We start from the raw sequence: 26469 nt of genomic DNA, 5'->3' as shown, positions 1-26469 counted from the left end.
AGGGCGTGCTAAGGCACTGCACAGTTGCCTAGAAACGGCCACAGAGAGGATAGTTGCCCGAAGCCTCTCCGGATTCAGACACAGAGGTGGTAGGGAAGAGGCTCTCGTATGCACAGAAGTCGTACTCGTCCCCAATGGGATCGTTGCGGGAAACCGCAGTAAGACCTCGGCGCCGGAGGGACCAATCGGGTCCGACGCTTCCCGATCCGGGCATTGGGAGAGACCCTTTCAGCCAATCTTTGGTCGATCGCTGGCTTGCTCGTGGCGTCATCACGCAGCGCCGGAAGTGGTGAAGCTTCGAAGAGTGTCCTGGGTTTGTCTGTGTCCGCCGTCTCGAGGTAAGGCAGTTCTCGGCCTACCTCCTCTGCTTGCCGGGTGGAAAACCGTAGTTGTGGGCTCTGGAGCGGGGCCGTTACTGTCCTTGAATGATGTTCCTTGAATGACGCTTTTTTGGCATTTTTTTCCGGCCTGGCTTTACAGTGCTTGGGCTCCAGGCGTCTCACTTTGCTCAAGCTCCCGTGGGCCGTTTTTCGGAGGCCCTCTCGTTGGTCGCCGTCCCACCTCACGTTCGTTCACGTGCCCCTCACTTCTCCCCCAGCCCCCCACCCCCAGCCCCAGCCTTGGTCACAACGCAGGCAGAAAAAAGATTAGAGAGAGACCTGAGTTTTCTGTGTGGATGGGTAGTGATGCCAGCTGTTTACAAGGAGATTATAATTTCATTTGGAGAGTAGAATTACGTCCACATTGAGTTCTCAGGGAACTGTGAAGATAAACGGACCACACCCTAGGGCAAGATATAGAGAAGACAAGATAGTTCAGTGAAGGCCTCCCTGGAGGAGGTGGGGCTTGGAAATTGAGAAGGATTTGGGATTCTAGGAAGGGGGAAAGGGTATAATCCAATGCCCTCATATTAAGAATGACTTGGGAGACATGACTCAGTACCTCATAGCTTGAGGGATGTGTTTGCGCATAAAAATAAATTTATGTGAGTCTGGAGGAAGGGGAGGGTGGGTTCTAGGAAAGGAAGTAGGCGGTGACATAAGTAACCTTTGTGGGGTTAGAGTATGAGGGTCTTCACCTCAAGCCTGAGGAATTTGGGATTTACCAGGCTGGGCAAATTTCTGGGGCTGGGTTGGATATCATGGTAGCCATCAGCCACACGTAGCTATTTAAATGTAAGTTTTTAAAAAATCCAAGAACTTTAGTTCCTCTATTGACCTGGCTACATTTTGGGTGCTTGATAGTCACTTGTTAGCTACGTTATTAGACAATGCAGGTTTACAACACTTCCATTATTGCAAAAAGTTCTACTGGACAGCACAATTCCATGTTATCAAATTGCTGGGCTTGTGTGGCTTATCAGATCACTTTGGTTCCTTAAGATATAACCAGAATTTTTCCCTAACCAATCCCTGGAACTCTGGAATGAAGAGTACGGAGTTAGGAAACAGAGAGTTAGAATTTATTCTCATAGATGTGAAGATAGGATTGCCCAAAGAGAGGAGCAAAGGACCACATGGAAGAGGAGCCAAAGCAGGGGAAAGAGAAGGAAGGGACAATAGGATTATCATTTGGTGACCTACTTGCAAATATATATTATTCTTGCATGCCAAATATTAAGTTCTGGAGATACATTGGTAAGCAAAAAAATGGGCTTGACTTCTATCATAGTACTTGCAGTTTTGGGAGTTTTATTGGATGGACTATTTTAAAGGTTCAGGAACACCTATCATTATGTACTCCCCCTATTCTAAAATGCTTCATTCCCAGAAATTGGAACTGGAGGCTAATAAAATGGGCCAAAATGTTGCTTAAGGTTAGTTGTGTAAGCATTGTGCAGTCACTGCTTTAGCTTCTCAAGAAGTAGTAAATGGGAACATCATCATAACTTGAGAACTTTGGTGGGAATGAGTGTGTGTATAGGGCAGGAAGGGTAGTTCCTATTATCCTGCAACAGCCAGCCATGCTCTCAGCTACCCATCAGATTGCTTCCTGTCCCTGCTCTCAAACTGTGCTCTCTCCACATTTCTTTTGTTATTACTGTGAGTAGTCAGTCACCATGATTTATTTCCCAAAGCCTGATGAAGACATACTTCACTTCTTAGCCCATTACTTGCTCATTCATCAGTTTCCAGCAAGTGCAGACAGATGCTCCTCTGAACACATAGCATTTAGAAGTGGGACTTGCCTGTAGTATCATCATCATTTGAGGCTCCAGGTTTAAGATTTTAGGTTTACACCTGACTTTTCTTGCTTCTTGTATCCACTCCTTCACAAAGACCTGCTGAACTTTTGGACCTCACTGTGGTCATTATGTTGACAGCCTTGTGACGCTGACTCTAGACTTCTCCACTCCAATCTGCCTACGTACAGCTGTTGTTTCACTTCAGTAGGCAGCTCAATAATTTGGCTGTTGTCTCCTTGTTGATAAGATTAAGTCAAAACTTTTCAGCCTGGTGTTTCAATACCTCTGCCAATTTTGGTGATTCTCTGGGGCAGCTCCTCTGGGTCAACCAACAAGGTCTGCTTTCTACCCCTCATCCATGGCTTATTGCTGAAATCTGTGTTTTCACTTGTGCCTTTTCTTTTCTTTTTTTTTTTTTTTAAGTTTTATTCGTTTAAGTAATCTCCACACCCAACTTGGGGCATGAACTCATGACCCAGAGATCAGGAGTCACATGCTCTTCCGACTGAGCCAGCTGGGTGTCCCTGGCGCTCAGCCAGGTGTCCCTGGCGCTCGTGCTTTTAAAAATGGAATGTCCCCTCCCACTTATTTTCTTATCAGTCCTCTCCGCCTTTTCAGTTGGGTGGTTTCCAAACTCTTTGCTGACTGGTGGAATTTTCTGTAACTTTGCACCTCCTCAGCACTCATTTGCTCACTCCCCTTTACATTATCCTTTCTTTGCAGATGGTAATGAATTTCTGATTTTTAAAAATCTTGTTCCCTTTTTCTTCCCTTTGGACACAGAGCTTGTCCAGAGGCCTGATAAGTGCTGCCTTGCCTACAGAGCACATTTCTCAAAGCGAGGGTATTAGAGGCTTGAGCAATATGTTTCTGGAGGCATCCCCAAGATCCTAGTCCTGTCCCTGCCCATAATTCCCTGCTCTCCCTCTCTGGGTGATCTCATGCTCTCTCTTTGCCTTACCTTCTCTGACGTGTTGATGCCTCTCAAGTATATATATGCAGCTTATTCCTCTCCCTGAGCCTTCTGCCCATATTTCCTACCTTGACCTGTGTATCTTAACCTAGTTGTGTTTCAATCAGAAATCATCCCTTCTTCATTGGCCATTTAACTTCATATTATGTTTTCTTTGTATTTCTCATTGGTTAATGGCTATTTCCGAATTAGAAGTCTTGATTTATTTCTGCCTTTACTCCTTTGTCATTCTCCAAATATAGTCAGAAAATTAAGTCTACCATCATGGTTTCTTCTTCTTCCTCTCCATTCCTTTTGTCCTGCCTTTGTTAGGTCTCATCTCTCTCCCAAATTTCTTGTCTCTTTCCCTTTTACTGATACCCTATGTGGCCATGAAGGTTGTTTTCTTCCTTTCTTTCAGGACTTATTTATTTATTTTAGATACAGAATGCTCACACGCACATGCAGAGGGGGTGGTGAGCAGGATGGGTGGAATCTTTAAGGGGTGGAATCTTTTCTTTTTTTTTTTTTTTAAGATTTTATTTATTTATTTGACAGAGAGAGATCACAAGCAGACAGAGAGGGAGGCAGAGAGAGGGGGGAAGTGGGCTCCCTGCTGAACAGAGAGCCTGATGCGGAACTCCATCCCAGGATCCTGAGATCATGACCTGAGCCAAAGACAGAGGCTTAACCCACTGAGCCATCCAAGCACCCCTTAAGGGGTGGAATCTTAAGCAGATGCCTCACTGAGCACAGAGCCAGACACAGTGCTCCATTTTGGGCCCTGAGATCGTGACCTGAGCTGAAATCCAGAGTCGATGCTTAACCAACTGAGCCACCCAGGTGTCCCTAAAGGTGGTTTTCAAAAGAAAACCAGTTTCTTCACTATCGTACAGGTTTGTATTGCACAGGGGGGCCACATTCACACTTTAGACATTGTAGGTTTATATATTTTTTATGACAGTCTTCTGGTAGATGGCAGTAAAATTATTATTCTAATACTGGTGTGTTACAATGATTAAGGATGAAAACCTGATACACATAAAGATGCCCATGGACTGAAGAACATCCTCTATTCCTATGACTTTAATTTTCTGCCAGGCGAACTCTTTCTCACGCTTTAAAATTCAGCATAAATATCCTTTCCTATTAAGCTGTTTTTGATATTCCTTATAAAAGTCAGTTATTCCTTTCCCTGAGCTAGTGCCATATTTAATTAATCCCTTATTATGGTGCTTATCACATTATGTTATAATAATTGATATATGAGTGTATCTGTCCCACTAAACTCCAGGTCCCTCAGATTGGAACATTGTTTAATTATTCTTTTATCCTCAGCGTGTAGGCTAATGGTCAGCACATAGAGTATGTCAATAAACATAAATACTTGATTACTGGGACGCCTGGGTGGCTCAGTTGGTTGGGTGTCTGCCTTAGGCTCAAGTCATGATCCCAGGGTCCTGGGATTGAGTTCCACATCAGGCTCCTTGCTCAGTGGGGAGCCTGCTTCTCCCTCTGCCTGTGTGCTTTCTCTCTCTCACTGACAAATAAAATCTTAAAAAAATTTTTTGATTGCTTAGCCTGATTTAGGCACAGAGATAAATATATACATTATTTTATTTAATTCTCATAAGAGCCTCATGAGTCCTGTCATTGTCATGTTCTACAGGTGAGAAAATTGAGACCTAGGTGAAGTCACTGGTTGATGGCGTGTGTGGTAGTGCTGGAGTATGGCTCTGGAGGACTGGTGCTAATTTTACCAGTGATTCTGTTGTGTGTGTGTGCTTTTTTTCTCTCAGAGTAATGATGCGGGTGTGCTGGTTGGTGAGACAGGATAACCGGCACCAGCGAATCAAACTTCCACATTTGGAAGCAGTCATGGTTGGGCGTGGTCCAGAGACCAAGATCGTTGACAAGAAATGTTCTCGACAACAAGGTAATTGGTCATAGCAATGCGCAGATTACTGTGTTTTGTTCCTTAGGATAATGATAACCAAAGATGCACATTTCTTGGATGCTATTGGTAGGAGCTTTTTATCTGCCATAAACAAAACTCAGAAACCGTGCTCTATTAGCTAACACCAGGGACCCATTCACCCCTGATTCTCCCCCTTGGAAGTGGTTAATATTCAGTGTTGGGAATAGGCAGGTTCCTTCCTTTTACTATGGGGTGGTGGACCTGAATCCTGTACCCTGCTTTGCCCAGGAAGATTCCTCTCACTGGGCAGTGAGGCAGTTGAATTCTGGGACCTCCAGCCTGAAACCATGTCTGAGAAGTGATGAGGTAGTTCCCTCCTTTACATGATGGCTCACACAGAGGGGGTTATCTTTTTAAGACTTTGGCATCTAGCTCTTGAATTTGCCTTTCCTGGGATTTGATGAAATGAAGGTCCTTAGGAAAAAGCCTTACCACATACCTCATTTTTCACATGTAAACTCTGGACATGCTCACTGCTACCAGGCCCCCACATGTGTGTTCCCCATAACAGGGTTTCTCAGTGCTTAGAGTCTGTAGTGTTGGCGTTTCCTACATGAGTTAATCTAAATGGGGGAAAAAAAGCCATATTGAGCTGTCTAGGTCCAAGATACAGAAGCAGACACTGCTTTTCACTTTCTGTCCCCTTTTCACAACAGCAACTGTAAGGACTTGTGTGTCAGCCTGTCTTCTGCCTGTCCTTCCCGGATAGCAGCTGTGGTGTCTCTGCACCCTGTCTCCCCCTAGGAATTTTGTTCACTTCTCTGAACACAAGTGTTTAATGTTATTTTTTCCCCATATATGCTCAGACTGTTCTGTTCCTGCAGTCCTCTTTCTAGAATAATCACTGTGCCTACTAACTTCTCTTTTCCAGGAATGTATCCTTTGGCTTTCTCTACTGAAGGCATTTTATAATTGTATTAAATAGTGGAAGCCTGATGTAATCATGAACCAAGAGTCTGTGAGAGAACTGGGTCCCTTTCCTGACTGTAGAGTTTGTTATCCTGAGTGGGTTAAGGGTGCTGGAATAGCAAGACTTGTGAGGATTCTGTGAAGCTGCTTCATAGGGATATTAGCAAGAGTTAAGGGAGTATGTGTGCTGGTGACATTTTGTGGAAGGATTTGGAGCCCAGCCACCTGTATAACAGGCAATTTTGCTCATAGGCCTTTGAGGAAACCCCAGTCAAGTTGCCTCCTGGAGTGAGGCTTCATTATCCTGCAGGGAGAATAGGAGCAAGTGCTTGGTTCTTTGTGGCATTTAGGTTTAACTTTTTTTATATCTCTTTCAGTACAGTTGAAAGCAGAGTGTAACAAAGGATATGTCAAGGTAAAGCAGGTATGTGTATTTGTAATTTGGGTTTCCATTTTATACTTGATGATTTCTTATGCTGTTGATTTTAGAGTGTTTGTGCCAGCCAATTAAAGCTTCTCTGTCATGAGTGGAAGTGAGCATTAAGCATGGTGCCTGGTGTGCTGTAAGTGGTTAACATAGCAGTGGCTATGCTGCTAGTGGTATTATTGCTATCATTGTGATTATTTTCTGATTATTCTATAGGTAGGGGTCAATCCCACCAGCATTGACTCAGTCATAATTGGGAAGGACCAAGAGGTGAAGCTGCAGCCTGGCCAGGTTCTCCACATGGTGAATGAACTTTATCCATATATCGTAGAATTTGAGGAAGAAGCAGAGAGCCCTGGTCTGGAAACACACAGGAAAAGAAAGAGGTCAGGCAGCAGTGATTCTATAGAAAGAGATGCTGCCCAGGAAGCTGAGTCCTGTACAGGACTGGAACCTGGGAGTGATCCTAGCCAATCTGCTCTGCCCTCAAAAAAGGGGAAAGATGTATCTACCAAAAAGGTGAGGGCTGTGTGCTTGATGGATGATGTGGAGATTAAATGAGATGTGATGACTGCCTGATTGTTTTGTACACTGTAAAGCCCAGGTATGCATAAGAGGTTATTAACTATGACAAGGCTTATTAACCATGATGAAAGAGTCACTTGTTTGTGTCACCATTCGCTTGAGTGAAGGTCCCTTTGTGTACTTTACTGTTGAATTCCTGAGGTAAGCCACTTGAAGGTAGGGAGATAATGGCTGTGTACTTACCACTGAACTGCTTAAATGGGTCAGTCATATGTTTATCTGTAGAAGGTTAGCATTGGAGCACTGTTCATAGATCATGGGATTCGCATCCTGATGTCAAAGTGGAAGTATAGTTAGCTGTAGGTGGAGTGGGAGAGGGCGAAGAAGATGCAGTTGACACTTGCATCTCCAGCCTTTGTCTAGACACACAACTGTGAATCCTGTGTAGGAAGAAAATGGAGCTGGTTTAGATTATAAAGGCAAATGATTGAGTAAAGGGGATATAGCTTAATTTTTTTTTTTAAAGATTTTATTTATTTATTTGACAGAGACCACAAGTAGGCAGAGAGGCAGAGAGAGGGGGGAAGCAAGTTCCCTGCTGAGCAGAGAGCCTGATGTGGGGCTCGAACTCAGGACCCCCAGAGATCATGACCTGAGCCGAAGGCAGAGGCTTAACCCACTGAGCCACCCAGGCGCCCCTAGCTTAATTCTTAAAAACTAATCTCATTACTAAGTTCAGTTGGGCTTTGCTGATGTACAGTATTAACTAATGCTGAATATAACTATTGACATTTGCAATTTATATTGCCCCTTTTTGTTTCAGGAATCATTGGGCCACTGGAGTCAAGGCTTGAAAATTTCTATGCAGGATCCCAAAATGCAGGTCAGAATAACATTTTGGCATTGAAATACACTTCATGTTTTAAGTGGCTAACCCACAGATGTCATAACTACAAATGAAAGCAAAGGAGATCAGTCCTTCTGAATGAGGTTCATTTTATTGGGCTAATTTCTGAGAACAAGTGGTTTTTCCCATTATTAGTAAGTTAGCAACTGGATTCTTTGACGAGAAGCTAAGTTCTTCAAATGAATATCCCCTCTTCTTTGTTCCTTCTAAACTTCTGGGTGTTATTAAGGGAAGTTGTATTAACCTTAGTAGGGTTTCTTTCAAGGGAGTGTCAGGTAATATATTGTGACTGTAGTTGCTGGGCTGCCCTGGGATTAATAGTCAGGCATCATCCTGGGAGGGGTCTTTGAGTTCTTAAATTACATCCTGGGTGACAAGGAGCCAGATCTGATAGGGCTTCTTGGAACACATGCTGTGATAAATGGTTTACTGGGTTAGAGTGGAGAAGGGTGCATTTGAATTAATGCTTGAAAGGATGTTCCATCAGATCCTTAGGAACTATTTTGTACTGTGCGTTTTCTGTGTATTCTTTGTAGTGTGGTGATTGAAAACACACACTCTGGAGTCAACTAGACCTGGTTTACAATCGTAGACGTCCCACTTTGTTAGCTATGTGACTTTGCAAGACACTCACCCAAGTGTCAGCTCTCATCTGACAAAACTGCGATATGGAAACCTTTCACTTAAGACTGTGTTGGGAATTAAGTGAGTTAGTGAATATGACAGCACCTGGCGTGCAGAAGATGTGTGGTAGATGTCTGTTTCCTTCTCTTATGCCCCTCTTCTAGATTTACAAAGATGAGCAGGTGGTGGTGATTAAGGATAAATATCCCAAGGCTCGTCACCATTGGCTGGTCTTACCATGGGCTTCCATTTCCAGTCTGAATGTTGTGACCAGGGAACACCTTGAGCTCCTCAAACACATGCACACTGTGGGGGAAAAGATGATTACAGATTTTGCTGGGTCCAGCAAACTCCGCTTCCGATTGGGTTACCATGCCATTCCCAGCATGAGGTAAGTGTTGTGGGTAGTGCTAGCGCATTCTTGTTCTGTCTGGGCAGACAGATGGATTCAGCCTGATAGTCCTGTGCTGGTATATCAGCCTGTGCTGATAGTCCTGAGGCCCAGGGAACTAGGGTGGGATGTTTCCAAGGAAGGTGGGCTGAAACTTCCATCCTTCTGCCTGACTTGCCTGTAATTTTTTGTGCCTGTGACTTTTATTAGATTTTTCAGAAACATCTATAAACCCCTAAACGATTAAGGACCATTGCTTTGAAGGAGACAAACATCACTGACTTTTGTCTTGACAGCTCAGTAGACCTAGGGTTTAAAATAAAATGAGAGAAAAATATAGAGCCTGTTTGCCTTTGGCTCATACCCAGAAGGACTCAGAAAGGAATAACTGAGTCTTTTTAAAGAATGCAAGCAAGGCAGATCTCCATAGCTCTTTAGAGCTAAGCAACAAGATAAGCAGACTAATTGGATTTTGGAGTTTTTATCTTGTATTTGTTCATTTGTTTTTTTGGTGATAAAATAAACCTAACAAAATTTACCATTTTAACTGTTTTTAAGTATACAGTTCTTTGGCATTAAGTCTATTTATATTGTTGTGCAACCATCACCATCATTTGCTTCTCGAACCTTTTTCATCTTCCCAAACTACATCCCATTCCCCTACAGTCTCTGGCACTTACCATTCTACTTTCTGTTTCTATAAATTTGACTACTTTAGGTGCTTCATGTAAGTGGAATCATACAGTGTTTGTCTTTTCATGACTAGTTTATTTTATTTACGATAATGTCTTCAAGGTTCATCTCTGTTGTAGCATGTGTCACATTTTCTTTTGGTTATTTTTTTTAAAGTGCCCAACATTCTTCACATTTTATTCAGGTAATTATGACTTATGTGATGGACCACTTTAACCAAATGAATTTTTTGTGCCACATTTTTTCCCCATCAGTACTCTTTTTTTTAAAATGAGGCATAACTTATATGCAACAAATTCACAGATTTATGGTTTGGTCAGTTTTGACAAACATATATACCATGTAACATCACTCTGATAAAAATACAGAACATTTCTGTCATATCCCAAGTTCCCTTGCACTTCTTTTCAGTTAATCCACCCCTCAACCCTAAAGCGTTGTTCTGATTTCTTTCTGCATAGGTTAGTTTTGCCTATTCTAGAACTTTACATAAGTGGAATCATACAATGTATACTTTTCTTCTATCGGACCTTTTTGAGCATTATTATTTTGAGATTCATGTATGTTGTTGTGTATGTCATGCACATCCTTCATTTTTTGTTCTTCAGTAAATTCCTAGAAATGAAGTTGCTAGGTCACAGGGTTGATGTATATTGATCCTTGAGCAATATAGCATTGAATTGTGCCAGCCCACCTATATGCACATGTTTTTTGATACAGTAAAATACTGTAAATGTATTTTCTTTTCATTGTGACTTTAACGTTTTCTTTTTTTAAATTTTTATTTATTTATTTATTTATTTTTAAAGATTTTATTTATTTATTTGACAGAGAGAGATCACAAGTAGGCAGAGAGGCAGGCAGAGAGAGAGAGGAGGAAGCAGGCTCCCCGCTGAGCAGAGAGCCCAATGTGGGACTCGATCCCAGGACCCTGTGATCATGACCTGAGCCGAAGGCAGCGGCTTAACCCACTGAGCCACCCAGGCGCCCCTAACGTTTTCTTTTCATTGCCTTACTTTTCGTAAGATTTCAGTATATAATATACGTAGCATGCAAAATATGTGTTAATGGACTGTTGCTGTTATTGGTGGGGCTTCTGGTCAACAGTAGGATATTAGTAGTTTTGGGGGAGTCAAAAATTATATTTTTGGATTTTTGATCGTGTGGGGGGTCAGTTAAGGATCAGCTGTATGTAATTTTTTTATTGTTAAAGCCTTATTCAGAAATTTAGGGCAGAAGTCACCCATAATCGTAATCCTATTTCTCCAGTGCTGCACAGCCCATGGCTAAAAGAATCTTTGATTGTAGAGTGCTTTTCACATGGTAATCTCAGTGTCCATACTTTTTTTATGTAATAAATAGTTATTCCAAGAATTTTAAAAAGAGCTGTGGCAACTGTGGGTGGGAAGCAAAATGAGCAGTAAGTTGCCGTTTTACATATTCTTTTACGATCACTATTTATAATTTTGAATAAACATCATAGAAAGGAAAAGGTAACATGTTTTTTTCTTGTAAAAGTAATGTATTTTCCATTTAGAAAATATAAAAAAAGTGTGAAGCAGAACAAAGATCTTCCATAATATCACCACTAATTAAACTCTAGATCTCATTTGAATTTCACCTTTTTTATTTTTTAATATTTATGTTTTTCTGCTCCAGGATCTAATCCAGGATACTGCATTGGATTTATTTGTTGTCTCTCCTTAGTTTCCCCTAACTTATGACACTTCTTCATCCATTCCTAGTTTTTATGATCTTGACACTTTCGATGATTACTGGTTCGTTTTATAGGATATCTCTCATTTTGGGTTTATCTGATATTTTTTCTGATTAGATTGAGGTTACGCCTTTTTTTTTTTTTAATTCCCCTAATACCACAGAGGTGATGTTGCTTCCTTCTCAGTACATCATATCAAGGAGTAGGTGATGTTAAGATGGCTTATTATTATTATTATTTTTTAAAGATTTTATTTATTTCTCAGAGAGAGAGAGCACAAGCAGGCAGAGTGGCAGGCAGAGGCAGAGAGAGAAGCAGGCTCCCTGTGAGCAAGGAGCCCAATGTAGGACTTGAACCCAGGGCCCTGGGATCGTGACCTGAGCCAAAGGCAGCTGCTTAACCAAATAAGCCACACAGGTGTCCCTGGCTTATTATTGATATTAACCTTGATCACTTTGTTATGGTGATGTCTGCCACATTTCTCTCCTCAAAATTACTATTTTTCCCTTTGTTATTGATGAATGTCTTGGATAGTTAGGGACTATGCTAGGATCTTGTTTCTCCCCCAAACTTTTGCCCAGTGATTTTAGCATTTATTGGAAAGTCTTGCCTGCGAGAGTTATTACTGTGGTGTTTACCTACTGGTGATTTTATGTTTCCATCATTTTCTTTAATTTATTAATTAGAATTCTTCTGTATGAAAGAGTTGTCCCTTTCCCCCAGTATGTATTTATTCAGCTATTTGTCAGTGTGGACTTACGGATATTTATTTTATTCTATAGGTTTTTTTTTTTTTAAGATTTTATTTATTTATTTGACAGACAGAGATCACAAGTAGGCAGAGAGGCAGGCAGAGAGAAGGGGGGAAGCAGGCTCTCTGCTCAGCAGAGAGCCCAGTGTGGGGCTCGATCCCAGGACCTTGAGATCATGACCTGAGCTGAAGGCAGCGGCTTAACCCACTGAGCCACCCAGGCGCCCATATTCTATAGGTTTTAATTTAGCCTATCATTATTCATTTTGTTGCTCAAATTGTTCTAGCTTTAGTCCTTGGAAGCTCCTTTAAGTTGGGTCCTGAATCATTTGACAGGGCCCCAACATTTTTTGAACACTTCTTTATTTTCTGGAACAAGACGTTCCAGGCTCATTGTGTATTTTTCCTGTTCTAGCCCTGGAATGAAACTTTTATTTTATTTAGTTCCTTTTATTGGAGATATTTATAAACCAAGACTTGGATACTAGATTTCTATATTGAGAGAAGTTGGTTGATCCCAGAGTATTTTTGCTCCTAGGTCCTTTCACAGATAGGGCCAGGAAGTACATGAATGAATCTTAATCCACACAGATACACACACCTCCCTGTTTCTTTATCTACTTGTGTATGTATATGGAAAACGACATATTTATACTGATATCTCTGACTCCAGTTTAATTCTGCAAGTTTTATTCTTGTCTCCCCCTTTCCTTTATTTTAGTTTCTTTCTCCAAGGGTGAAAAATCTGACTCTCATTAGCTCTAATAAATTCACTTTCCTGTTTGGTCTTAGTATATACATAAAGTAGTTACAGAATTGCTAACTGTTAACCCCTGTGAGAAAGACATTCACTCACAGTATTTCTATATAGTTCTTTCCATCTTTATGGTATCCTAGTTTTCCAAAGTTCATTTCCCTAGTTATTTTCTTCCTGACCCCCTTCAGTGTGGTTCCCTTTTCGTTTGTAATACTGTTAGGTTTAGGGGTGCCTGGGTGGCTCAGTGGGTTAAGCCGCTGCCTTCGGCTCAGGTCATGATCTCAGGGTCCTGGGATTGAGTCCCGCATCGGGCTCTCTGCTCATTGAGGAGCCTGCTTCCTCCTCTCTCTCTCTGCCTGCCTCTCTGCCTACTTGTAATCTCTCTCTGTCAAATAAATAAATAAATCTTAAAAAAAAAATACTGTTAGGTTTACTGTTTGTTACTGCCTTTATTCCATTTTGGATTCCTGGATGTATTGGTTGGTTTTGATTATTTATTGGGAGAATAGAACAGAATGATTCTAAGAGTCAAATTTATGCAAAAAGGCATCCTACGGGTTTAACAAGTCCAAAAGAGAACTCTTGGTTTTCTGCCCCAAACCTGCTTTCCTTTCAGCTGCTGCATCTCTGTAAGTGGCACCTCCCCCAAACCACATCCAGTCCATTAGGAAGTCCTGTTGGTTCCCCTGCAAACTATATTCCAGACACTACAGCTCTAATCTAAGGCGTGATTATTTCTGTAGTAGTTTCCTAACTTGTCTCTGTATCCATTCTTACCCTCTTTAGAGTTCTTTCCCTGCAGGGCAGCCCAGAGTGATCTTTTAAAAGTGCAAATCAGGGACAATATAAGCAGAATACACTGTAGACTTCCTGTCAGCCTGTAAGATTCTTTTTTTTTTTAAGGCTTTATTTATTTATGTATTTATTTGACAGACAGAGATCACAAGTAGACAGAGAAACAGGCAGAGAGAGAGGGGGAAGCAGGCTTCTTGCCGAGCAGAGAGCCCGATGTGGGGCTCGATCCTAGGACCCTGAGATCATGATGAGCAAAAGGCAGAGGCTTAATCCACTGGGCCACTTAGGCACCCCAGCCTGTAAGATTCTTTATGTTCTGACTCCTACCTAGTCTCTGTTTCTCGGCTGGAACCATTCCGGCCTTACCTATCACCTTTCTGTTCCTTAGTTGCAGCAAGTTCTTTTTTATCTTAGGGTCTTTGCACTTGGATCCCCAAAATATTCTTTCTCCAGATCTTTGCTTGCCTGACTGCTTACTCAGCTTGAATCACTGCCTGGAGTGACCTTCCCCAAACACTATAGCTAAAGAGGTAACTTCTAACCCCTGAGCACTCTGTGTCCCATTTCCCTGGTTTATGTTTTTCCTTAAAAATGTTGATGATTGGGGTGCCTGGGTGGCTAAGTGGGTTAAAGCCTCTGCCTTTGGCTTGGGTCATGATCTCAGGGTCCTGGGATCGAGCCCCACATCGGGCTCTCTGCTCAGCGGGGAGCCTGCTTTCCCCGCCCCCCACCCACCCACCTCTCTGCCTACTTGTGATCTCTCTCTCTGTGTGTCAAATAAATAAATAAAATCTTAAAACCACCCCCCCCCACACACAAAGAAACCAAAAAAACCAATGTTAATGATTTGAATTTTCCCCATATATTTTTATTTTCAAAAATTGTCTTTTTTTATTAGACTATAATTATAAGGGCAGAGGCCTTTCTCATTTTGTTCACTGCTAAATTCCCAGTGCTAGAATAATGCTTGGCTCTAGTAGGTACTTAGTGAGCATTAAATGTTCTTAAGTGAATGATTGAATGAATTGGATTAAATGGAAACACTAGCAATATTTTGTATACCCATATTTTTATTGTTTGTCATTTTGACTAAGCCATAGCTTTTAATGGATTTAATGATCATCTTCCTTCTCTCTCAACTAGCCATGTACACCTTCATGTGATCAGCCAGGATTTTGATTCTCCTTGCCTTAAAAACAAAAAACATTGGAATTCTTTCAATACAGAATACTTCCTAGAATCACAAGGTAAACAGAGTTCTTTAGTTTTCACATTTGTTTCATTTTCTCAGCTCTTCTTATATTTGATTTAGTTGTTTCCCTAGATAATTACCTGACCGCAAAAGCCCACATACAACTTTGTGTCCCTATAGAGACCCATTAAAAGAAACTGGATTATTTGAATTGAGTAGTGTTGCCACTTTGCTTTGAGCAGCCTTCTTGAAGGGGTGGGGGTGGACCTAGAAAGCTGTTATGTCAGAGCCAGAAAGGTGTTTTATTGTAACAACAGGGGACTTAAAGGTTGTCCTGAGAATTATCAGAGTTCAGGGATGTGAAAGCTCTCAACAATTGTCTTTTCTGCCATCAGCTGGATAGGAGCTTGGGGGCTGCCTCATGTCATGAGTGGTTAATTAACAGGGGAGGGCTGTGTATATGGAAGAGGGCATTTCCCAGTGTGTATACTGTGCACCTGCAGTATGCTGGGCATTAATAATGGCAGCTACCAAACGCTTACCAGCGGTAAAGCACTGTGGTAAGCGCTTGACATAATAACATGGGTTGCTTACAGTGTGTCCCAAATGAATGTAATTATTTCAGAAACAGGTTGCTCAGATTTAGAATCTGATCAAACGCATTTTCCCCACAGTGAGTTTAACCTCAAGTTTACTAGCTTTAGGATACCTGGCATGTTTTTATTTGGAGTCACATTTGCTTTTCTGGGGGTTATCTTACATTGGCTTTTCAGAGTAGGTGGGCTTTGAACGTTTTTCTTTGTTTGCAGCTGTGATAGAGATGGTACAGGACACTGGCAGAGTGAGTGTCCGAGATGGGACGCCTGAGCTCTTGAAGCTGCCTCTCCGTTGTCATGAGTGTCAGCAGCTGCTGCCTTCCATTCCTCAGCTGAAAGAACATCTCAGGAGGCACTGGCCAAAGTGATTCCATGGAGCCTGGACTTTTGCAGCAGGTGTGGCTGATTGTTTAGAACAAATTCCTTGCACCTTGCACCTGTTCTGGATTGCCTGTGAACTTTTATTTCTTGAATTAAAACATGCAGCCTTTTTTTAAAACAAAGCTTCTGTTCCTGAGTGGGTACAATATGGGGTGGCTTGAAGTAGTTTAGGAATTAGGAATTTGGGTTTATCATGGATGTGTTCTCTGGTGATGGTGGCTGGGCCAGGCCTGACTCCCAGTCTCCAGGATCCATGTCAAGTATGACTAATGAGGGGCAAAGCCATGTTCAGACTGACCTAATGGAAGATATGGGAGAGGGTGGGCTATATATTTCTGTCCGTGCGTTTAATCCTTTCTCCCCAGAGGCATGTGGTACCTTCATCAGAGCAGCTAAAGAGGTCTCATATTTATCCTGAAAGCTCAAGTTGGTCTTATTCTCTGATATTAATCTATTCTGTAATATTCTTTCCCTTTACTTTCTTCATGGAGAAACTTAGTTGCTTCTGTCTTTTCTATCTTCATCTGTCTTTTCTGCCCTTTCTATCCAAAACCACCAATGCTCCCTTCTCAGGAAGTGTGTCTCACCAGTTCTTACGCACTTTAAGCAAACAGGCTACATGAGGGGGTGGAGAGATGGGGTTTTCTAATATCAGGGGTTACTGGCTGGTGAGGAAATACTTGGCCAAATGTTCATCAGGTTCGGCTGTCAAGCCTTCTTGCTGATCTGCTTGGATCTTTCTTTTTTTTTTTTTTTTTAAAGATTTTATTTATTTGACAGACAGAGATCACAAGTAGGCAGAGAGGCAGGCAGAGAGAGAGGGTGGGGGAAGCAGGCTCCCTGCTGAGTGAGAGCCCGATGTGGGGCTCAATCCCAGGACCCTGGGATCATGAACTGAGCCGAAGGCAGAGGCTTTAACCCACTGAGCCACCCAGGTGCCCCTGCTTGGATCTTTCATCTGGAAGTTAAGTTTATTTGTTTGGGGCAGCTCTCTTAGGTAGTTGAAACTGTTGGGAGTTCAGGTAACAGTCCCAGATTTAGTTTGAAGCATGTAGAGGTCACTGTAGACTGAAAAGTTGCACAGAACCCCATAGCTTCATTTTTCACTCAGAGAAAATTTAGATGGCACTGTTGGAGCATTTTGATTTTTGGTTAATGTCAGAACTGAAGGTGAAGGGAATTCTAAAATGTTTCTAATTACATTGGTGATGTATTTGAGGATGTGATTCTTTTTGCTCTTGAGTTAAAAAAAAAAATACCCCGTGGGATGCCTGGGTGACTCAGTTGGTTGAGCAGCTGCCTTCGGCTCAGGTCATGATCCTGGCGTCCTGGGATTGAGTCCTGCAATGGGCTTCTTGCTCGGCGGGGAGCCTGCTTCTCCCTCTGCCTCTTTCTGCCTGTGCTCGCTCTCTCTCTCTGATAAATAAATAAAATCTTTAAAAAAAAATAACCCTTAATAATAACATCTCTCTGGAGAAAACCTCAATCTGTAGAGACCACATTTACCCTCAGTCTTTCACAAACAAACAAGATGTTACAGTGGTTTCTTGGTGAGCATGGGTATAGTCATAATTAGTAGTAATTAATGATTAGACTTGATTACTGTGTAACATTTGCTCAGCTTCTGTGTGTCTGGGCATTATGCTAAACACTTTGTTCAAATTATTTAATTTACATCTCCCTGTATGTAATTCTGTGGGGTAGGTACCTTCGTGATGACCCTTTAAAGGATAAAAATTTAATCATCTATAAAGGTTGCTGGGCTTCAAAGTTGGTCTTAGTTCTGGTGTGCCAAACTCATTTTCCCTATTAGTTGAAGAATATAAACGTAATACTAACCATTAGGAGCCATAGACCCCCAGGGGCCTTTGCTGACCAAAAGCTCTCCATGGCATTTTAATGATTTCTCTGAGGATTGTCAGTTCCTTTAAAGCACCCTTTTCACATCTGATGCCTAAAAGCCCCTAGAAACTTTGAATACTTCCTAAAGGTATACTCCGTAGATGCCTGAAATCAGAATTGCTAGTTTCATTTTATAACCTGAATCACAATCCCTTGGGCCTAGGAACCTGTATTATAAAACAGGCATTCAGTGGGTACCTGAGTGGCTCAGTTGGTTAAGTGTCTGACTCCTGATTTTTCTCTTGGGTCATGATCTCAGGATCATGATACTGAGCCCCACATTGGGCTCCGTGCTCAGCATGGAACCTGCTTGGGAGTCTTGTTCTTCCTCTTCCTCTACCCCTCCTCCTTCTCAAGTACTTTCTCTCTCTGTCAAAACAAACAAACAAACAAAAAGAACAAAAACATTCAGGATGACTGTTATTCATACTAAAGTTTGAGAACCACAGTATAAATGAATTTCTGGCTTCAAAGCACCTTGCACTTCTGAAACTCCTGGATTTGACTTTGCCCTGTGAAGATACACACATCATTTTCTGGTTGCCTTGCTGGGCTAGTTGTAGGCTTTCCTTCCCTTTGCAGGGTCAGTTTTATTTCAGGATCCAGGGAAACCCTGGGCATTAGATAAGGGAGAATGAGTTATTATTGGGACCAGTGCTTTGTTTCTTTAGGGATTGGGAAGAGGCCCTCGGGCCCCATGCTTCCAGGGCTGCGGCCTAGAGCTGATGACTCTTCCTCTTGAGTGACTCCCATTTCTTCCTCCTGCTCAGAGGGCAGTCTCAAAGGTGTGACCTGGGATCTGTGATGAACTCATCTAACCTTAGGCTCAGAGCATATATATTTTTCTTCTTCTGAGTATGTCTCTGAGACATCCAGGTACAAGTGCTCCTTTCAGGGACCAGACCATAGTTGAGATGGTCACTAAGTCCTTGCAGTTTCAGGGATGTTTTCTGGAGCCTGGAATGGTAGTCAGTCACATATGCTGGATATGGCTGGATATCAGAGATTCAGGGCTGATCTGTGTCAGAATTGGCCTAACTGCCTCTATCTCAGTAACTATAACTTTAAGATTTCCACAGTGCTCTGAAGATTATTCTGTAGATAAGAATAAAAAATATGATGAAGGCTATGAAGTTCACTCCCCAGAATAATGTAGGTATACATATCTTATGTACCCTTGAAGTTGCTTCCATAGATTCCCTAGGGGTCTGTGGACCCCAACTTAAGAACCTCTGCTCTGGAGAAAAAAGTCATCACCTAGCATCTGGAATTTTAAGAGGTGTCTGGAATCACTATGGAGGACTAGGGGAGAGACCTCATCTCTAGGATGTCCCTGGGATGCTCTCCTTTGATCTCAATGCTCCTCCGTCAGCGTTTGGCACATGTACATCCTAAGGGCTTATGACTTCTGGCTCTAGTTCAGCCACCACATGGAGACAGGACTCTTGGGAAATAGAGAAATTCTCAACCGGTCTTAGGGGTTCAGGAACTGTGGCTGACAGACTTACCGTGAGCTATCTAAAAGGCAGTGAATCTACACTCCTAAAAGCAGTAATCTGCATTAATAGATCAGCTACATCGTGATTGTATCCCAGGATAGTGGGAGTTGCAATATCTCCTGGGTACAGTAGGTTAACAGTCCAAACTATGCTGGACTCTAAGTAATCCCTGACTACAGCAAAGATTTCATTGAGGCCTCAGCCAGTGTACTTGTGAATTGTAGAACATTTAGCTAAACTTCAGAGAAGGTGCCCAGTGAACTTTTTAAACATAGGTATTGCAAGAACATTCAATTTAATTTTCTACCTTATCAACAATGCTATGTAGCTTAGCATATTGATATTAAAATAAAAATGAAAATATTTGATAAGAAACTGCAATCAAGTAGAAACTATATCACAGTGAGATATAATGAAGGGAAATTTGGAAGAATGAGGTGACCACCTCTACATTTTTTGTTCCGCCAGGCTACTCTGACCTTGAGTCATTGAATTTTTGGGACAGGAGATGTGAAGAATGACTTTGAGGGCCCAGGTAAAGGGCATGAAATATTGAGGTATATAGATCCTTTACCACCCCCTCTCTCAAGTGGGCTTTTGTTATATTCTCACTAGAAAAAGTGATCTTTCTTTGCCTTTTATCCCAGATGTATTATTATGTTACAATTGAATGGAGTCTTCTCAAGGTACAGGGCATACTGGGATGAAAAAGCGGAGCAAATGCATATAACTCACACTTGGGACTCCCAAGTTGTATTTTCATCCATTAGGGGTTATCCTCTTCTACCTTAGCCCCATCATAGCCAGGCAAGGCAGCAGTTTTATTAAAATAAAATGGTCAAATATTATTCGGTTACTTTAACCCTAGCCAAGAAGCCAGTTTATAATTGAGTTCTTTTGTTACTTAAAGAGTAGGTAGTATGATGACTGAGATGAACTGGAACCCGAAACTGAGCAAGTGAATACTTTATATGAGACTATGAAGAGTAGACCTTAAATAGTTTATAACAGATCTTAAGTCAGAGCTGGAGGAAAGGGCCCTCAAATTGCATTAGACTCTCTGAACTAGAGTAATCTATTCTTTATATCTTTTCATTTAGTATTATTATTATTATTAGCAAATAAACTCTACCATCAAGGAATGGGTTTTGGGTTTTAGAGTATACGAATTAGTGGTCTGATGCATTATTAGTATTGTTTAGGCCATTGTTGAATGACTCATCAAATGAGAGCCACACTCAAGGGCCAGAGTGTTCCCTTGTCAGCAGCTGCTATCTACCCAAACCTCATGGAAGGGAATGTGAGGCTGTGGAGCAGTGGAAAGGAGATTAGGAGTTTAGACCTCTAAGATTCTGGGCCATTCACTACTCAACTCATTTTCCTTTTCCATTTAAAAAAATTATTTTGAGACCATCTATTTCAACTTCTTCAATTTTTAGAAGGCAGCTGGGACTTGGAGATTTAAGGGGCTCATTTAGCAATTTAAACCAGATCTTGGCCTTTATTGCAATACTCCTCTCGACTCTTCCCAGATCCTCTTAGACACTGGCGCTTTTGTTTGTTTGTTTGTTTTTCTATTTATTAAGTAAATTGTGCCTCCAACATGGGACTTGAGCTCGCAATCCCAAGATAAAGAGTCCCATGCTCTACTGACTGAGCCAGCCAAGTGCCGTAGACAGTGACATCTTGAGAATAAGGGTTAGCTGCTCTCCTAAGTCCCACTTGCTTCTGTCCTGCTTCATAATATTTTTTTCATGTAAATGTAGAGTATGAAAAAAAATCACTATAGGCTTATATTTGAGGCTCAGCTGTGTTCCATGTTAGCTCTGTGGCACTAGGGAAGTCATTTAACCCCTCTGGCCTCAATTTCATCATCTATCAAATGGAAATAAAATATGTACCTCCCAGGTTGACTGAGGATTAAACAAGCATAAACATGAAAGGGCCAGGCACTGGGATGGTCCAGCTCTCAATCCTATCTCTGCCAAACTCGAACCCCATCTGATCTGTAAAGCCTTGGTGAATATTCTTTCAATCAAGCCCTTTTCCCCTTCTAGCTTTGGTTTTATATATTTAAAACCAGAGCCTTGGATTAGATTATATTTAAAGTCCTCTGTGTAAGATTTGAGTCCTCAGCCTTCAGGTGATTAGTTTCCATTGCTCTGCCTTCAAGGTCTTTTTCCCCCACTAAGACTGAAAGTGGCAGATGAGCTTTCTTTTTTTAAATTTTTATTTATTTATTTATTTTTTATAAACATATAATGCATTTTTATCCCCAGGGGTACAGATCTGTGAATTGCCAGGTTTACACACTTCACAGCATTCACCATAGCACATACCCTCCCCAATGTCCATAACCCCTCCCCCCTTTTCCCAAACCCCCTCCCCCCAGCAACCCTCAGTGTGTTTTGTGAGATTAAGAGTCACTTATGGTTTGTCTCCCTCCCAATCCCATCTTGTTTCATTCATTCTTCTCCTACCCCCTTAACCCCCCATGTTGCATCTCCACTTCCTCATGTCAGGGAGATCATATGATAGTTGTCTTTCTCCGATTGACTTATTTCGCTAAGCATGATACCCTCTAGTTCGTCGCAAATGGCAAGATTTCATTTCTTTTGATGGCTGCATAGTATTCCATTGTGTGTATATATACCACATCTTCTTTATCCATTCAGGCAGATGAGCTTTCTAAAGTGCAAGAAATCCTTTGCACTTATGCATTAACCTGTAAAGTAAGTTTTTAAAGAAGTCTTCATTTCCCCCACTTTATGTTGATTCTGAACCTATGGGAAAGGCAAAGGGCATAGCTGAATCTAGGGGTTTAAATGATACCATTAAACTCCCTTTTCATCTCAGTTCTGCTTTCCTTTGTTGCCTCTGTCCAGGGAGCAGCACAAATAGCTTCTGGCTGCAGGCTGAGAGAGCTGGATCCTTCCCATCCATCCCCCCTCCACATTTCTGCCAAAGCACAGGAAGCATCCTGACTTCTTTGCTTAAGTCACATAATCATCTCTAGAATAATCACTGTGTCTCTTTGGTGGATGGCATACTCTGGCCATCTCAAGTAACAGGACCATCTTGAGGTGAGGGGTGGAGGGCCACACTAGAATTTCATGGAAGGAGGAGGAGCAGTTTGCAAAACACTAGTTGGTTACCACTCGTGGGCTGCACACCTAATTCCCATAGCTGGGAACTTCTTTGGCCCCACACTGTTGCCGTTGGATCTAAGACTAAAAAGGAGGCAAACGGTCTTGGACTTGTGGCAGCTACAAGTTGAAAAGTTGACACAATCCACTGCCCCCACTGCTGACCTGTATTTGCCTTGATTGGAAGAAAAACTGGATCGTATTTTCAAATTTAATGATTAGTTACTGGCCAAGGACCTTTTTTTTTTTTTTTTAAAATTTTCAGCATAACAGTATTCATTATTTTTGCACCACACCCAGTGCTCCATGCAATCCATGCCTTCTCTAATACCTACCACCTGGTTCCCCCAACCTCCCACCCCCCACCCCTTCAAACCCCTCAGATTGTTTTTCAGTCCATAGTCTCTCATGGTTCACCTCCCCTTCCAATTTCCCTCAACTCCCTTCTCCTTTCTAACTCCCCTTGTCCTCCATGCTATTTGTTATGCTCCACAAATAACTGAAACCATATGATACTTGACTCTCTCTTCTTGACTTATTTCACTCAGCATAATCTCTTCCAGTCCTGTCCATGTTGCTACAAAAGTTAGGTATTCATCCTTTCTGATGGAGACATAATACTCCATAGTGTATATGGACCACATCTTCCTTATCCATTTGTCCATTGAAGGGCATCTTGGTTCTTTCCACAGTTTGGCGACCGTGGCCATTGCTGCTATACCGAAATTTCCCCAGAAACTATATAGGATGTCCTCTTAAAATGCTGGTTGGAGTTGCCGTCCTAGGGCACCTGCTTGGTGTGTCACCAGTAGACCACCACCTTTGCTGCCCTTTCCTTGGCTGAATTCTGGAGATAGGAGGCCAGGGCCAAGGCAGAGGAGAGGACTTTGAAGGCTGCCTGAAAAGCCAGTTGAGCAGCTGAATTCTTATCCACTATGGACAGCAATTTCACTATCACAAATATTCTCTGGGTTACTAAATACCTAGAGAATTGTCCAGTGACTAGGGAAAAGAAACTTATTTTTGCTTTCCAGAACCCAGAAAAGAGAAAATGTTCATGACAGAACGGGGATAGGAAATAGGTCAAATACTAAAATATGATCCCTCTGGATGGTCAGGCATTAGGGAAGAGACCCTCTTAGGCATACCTCTCTGAATTATCTATTTGAGAAGCTGATAGACCACAGTCCTGATAACGTGAATGAGAAAAAGGCGCACCTTGCAGGCAGGTTTTTAGCCCACATAGATACCAAACCTTACAGGCTTCTGGGAACCTTTTTTTTTTTTTTTCACCAGACCATGAAGTTCTCTAGAACAGATGCTGTTTTTTGGTTCTCCATCAAGTACTCAATGAAATTCATTGTACCTGGATCATAATAGGATCCCAATAAAATTTTGAGTGGATGAGACCTCATGTTTCATTGAAAGCATGAAGAAAACAACCCTCTCTGTTGCAGTGGAATTTAATTGTCAAGTGTGTCTGGTGAGACTGCATCTTTGGCTTTTAGAAACATTTAATAAACCTTGTTGCCATTGTTGATGGACACAGTATCTCATATGGATCAGAATTAGGGGAACATAAACATGTTAATATTTTCTCATATAACGTCCTAGATAATAGTTTCCTACATAAGGGGTGCCTGGGTGGCTCAGTGGGTTAAGCCGCTGCCTTCGGCTCAGGTCATGATCTCCGGGTCCTGGGATCGAGTCCCGCATTGGGCTCTCTGCTCGTCGGGGAGCCTGCTTCTGCTTCTCTCTCTGCCTGCCTCTCTGCCTGCTTGTCATCTCTCTCTGTCAAATAAATAAATAAAATCTTAAAAAAAAATTTTTCCTACATAACATTCCAGATTTTAATCATGCTAGCAAACCAGGTAATTAGGACTATTGGGGTGATTCCCTATATTTTCAAGGAGAGGCTTATTTTTTTGGTGACTATCTTTGGCCACCAGATGGCAGCACTTGAACACTAAATTCTTAATCTGTTTTCTAATCCAAAATTTAGTTTCACCTAATTCTTTTGTTTCAGAATCAGTGCTTCAAAATAAAATATGTACTTTTTTTTTTTTTTTAAATAAGGCTGATGTGTGTTTAACTGATGTCCTAATCAAGAGAGACGTTTGAGAGAAAACCAGGGGATAGGTAAGAATACAAAACATTCATGATTATTAAGGGGAGGCTGTTTGGCCCCAAGGTTAGACTCTAAAAGTAGCTAGAGCCAGGGTTCAAAGCTGAGTCTGAAATTTATCAAATGAGGGTCTTGAGGAATTTCAAATGCATGGTAGGCCTTGAAAATAGGATAGCTCATTTCCTCCCATTTCTTAATTTGACCCCAAGATTAGTAACTCTTGTTCACATCACAAGTATAACTGCGAGCAGCGCTGGGAGCAGACACTTCTGGACATATCCTTGAAAAGTGGTGTTATTTTTACATTGACATAGTTGTTAAGTCTGTGATGGTTTGATATTAGAGGAAACACTGTCAAAGCAAGACAACTGATACACAGATACGGTATATACATAGGGGTATATGTGCATTTTCCATGGGTCAGCTTCCCTCAAAATCTCCCTGTGATGGAAGAACCCAGCTTCACTTCTGTCCTCCAGCTCTTCTGAGACTTTTGTTTTCTAAGCAGGCAGAATAATTCCCCCAGCCTCAAATAGGGCCAGAATATTAGAGTTGGAAAGAATTTTATAAGCCAGGACTTCTGACATTTTGAAGGAGTCACAGATTCAGAGAATTTGGTGAAAGCTATGCACCCTCTCTCCAAACATTTTCAACATATCAATTATCCATGAATTTCCTAGGGCAGAGGTTCTCAACTGGCACGTGTGTGTATGTGTGTGTGTGTGCGCGCGCATTCCATTGGCCCTGATGATTCTGAACCATCTGGTAGAGCTTTTTTTTCCAAACCACACACAGAAAGTCACTTTACTACCATGGGGAGGCATCTAATGCCCTTGGTGCTTTGGGCAGATAAGTGTTTAATCTCTTGCCCTGAGAATCTATTAATTATCTTTAATCGAGTAGCCTCTGGTGTCCCATTGAGGGGTTTGGGACACAGAAATGATTATTATAATACCATGACAAACTTACATCCTTATTAAACACCAAGAGTGTTTATATCCCCAAATTCATGCTTGGAGAAAATACACTAAAATGTTAATTAATGGTCGGTTTTGGATGGTGAGAAGGTAGGTAATTTAAATTCTGTTATATTGTGCAGATTTCTTATTAGCTTCAGTGAATATATGTTTGGGAATGTGAAAAAAAAACCCAGATTTTATTTTTTAAAGTAATAGATCACAAGGGAATGCAATCAACATTAGTTACTTCTATTAATAGCTGATAAAAAGTGGCTAATAATTTTAATAAGTCGGATCAGTTCTCCAGCCCTTTAGAGGCAGAAGGACATCCTGCAAGGCCAAATTCCAAGCTGTAACAAGTTCACTTGGGCCTGAGGATGACACAAATGAAGGTAATTCAAGTTTTGGATCTGATTTCCCTGTTACTAGATCTAGAAAAGTAGATTTTCTGTTTGCTCCCAACCTTAATCTCTGTCTCTTTCACGGAGATGTCAGCTACATTTTGTTCAAAATTGTTCTAGAACTTCCTAACTGTATTTTCAAATGTGTTTTAGCAGCCACTGAGGTCCCATAATTTTTCTTGAGTGTTATGTTGATGTGGCATGTTGTATTAAGTTCCAATATTGAGCCATCCTTGAGTTCTTGGAATGAACCTCTTAGATCCTGAGGGCTACTCTTTTTTTTTTTTTTTAAAGATTTTATCTATTTATTAGAAAGTGAGATGGAGAGCATAATCGGGGGGAGGAGGGGAAGAGGGAGAAGCAGGCTCCAGGGCCTGTCGTGGGACTCCATCCTGGGACGCTGGGATCATGGCCTGAGCCACCTAGGCACCCCTGAGGGCTACTCTTTCAATGTTGTTTGGACTCCAGGAAACATTTTTGATGGATGGGGTTTGGGGTGAGTTATGTAGATTGATTCATGTGTGAAAGCTTTGTGGCCTGGAACCCAGACTTCTGATATGAAGTATCAGGAGAATGGTTAGGAGCTGGGTCAGTTTCCAGGATATCCTTTGTGGTAGAACATTCAAGTAGTGGGAAAGGTGATCTGGCTTCTCCATG

General features: G+C 41.7%; 1 protein-coding gene across 14 annotated transcripts in view; it reads left to right on the top strand.

Annotated features, from left to right (window-relative positions):
- Window positions 1-205: 205 nt before the first annotated feature.
- Window positions 206-26469, top strand: part of APTX (aprataxin) — a 66607-nt gene continuing 40343 nt past the window's right edge. For 3 of the 14 annotated variants that reach the window (XR_014301674.1, XR_014301676.1, XM_082694555.1), the window contains exons 1-8: window positions 258-338; window positions 4937-5073; window positions 6402-6448; window positions 6668-6970; window positions 7800-7859; window positions 8672-8898; window positions 14755-14858; window positions 15613-15795. Coding sequence is in view for 9 of the 14 variants with exons in the window: in XM_082694555.1 (XP_082550681.1) it covers window positions 4941-5073; window positions 6402-6448; window positions 6668-6970; window positions 7800-7859; window positions 8672-8898; window positions 14755-14858; window positions 15613-15767 (1029 nt within the window). In the remaining 5 variants the exon portion in view is untranslated. Of the gene's footprint in view, window positions 339-4936; window positions 5074-6401; window positions 6453-6667; window positions 6971-7799; window positions 7860-8671; window positions 8899-14754; window positions 14859-15612; window positions 15903-23623; window positions 23872-24353; window positions 25871-26469 lie in introns of those variants that run through there. The other 11 variants (XR_014301678.1, XR_014301677.1, XM_082694560.1 and 8 more) reach the window with 11 other exon arrangements.

The sequence above is a fragment of the Mustela nivalis genome (assembly GCF_964662115.1).
Source record: "Mustela nivalis genome assembly, chromosome: 13".
Lineage (NCBI taxonomy): Eukaryota > Metazoa > Chordata > Mammalia > Carnivora > Mustelidae > Mustela > Mustela nivalis.
This window is presented reverse-complemented; position numbering and strand designations above follow the sequence as displayed.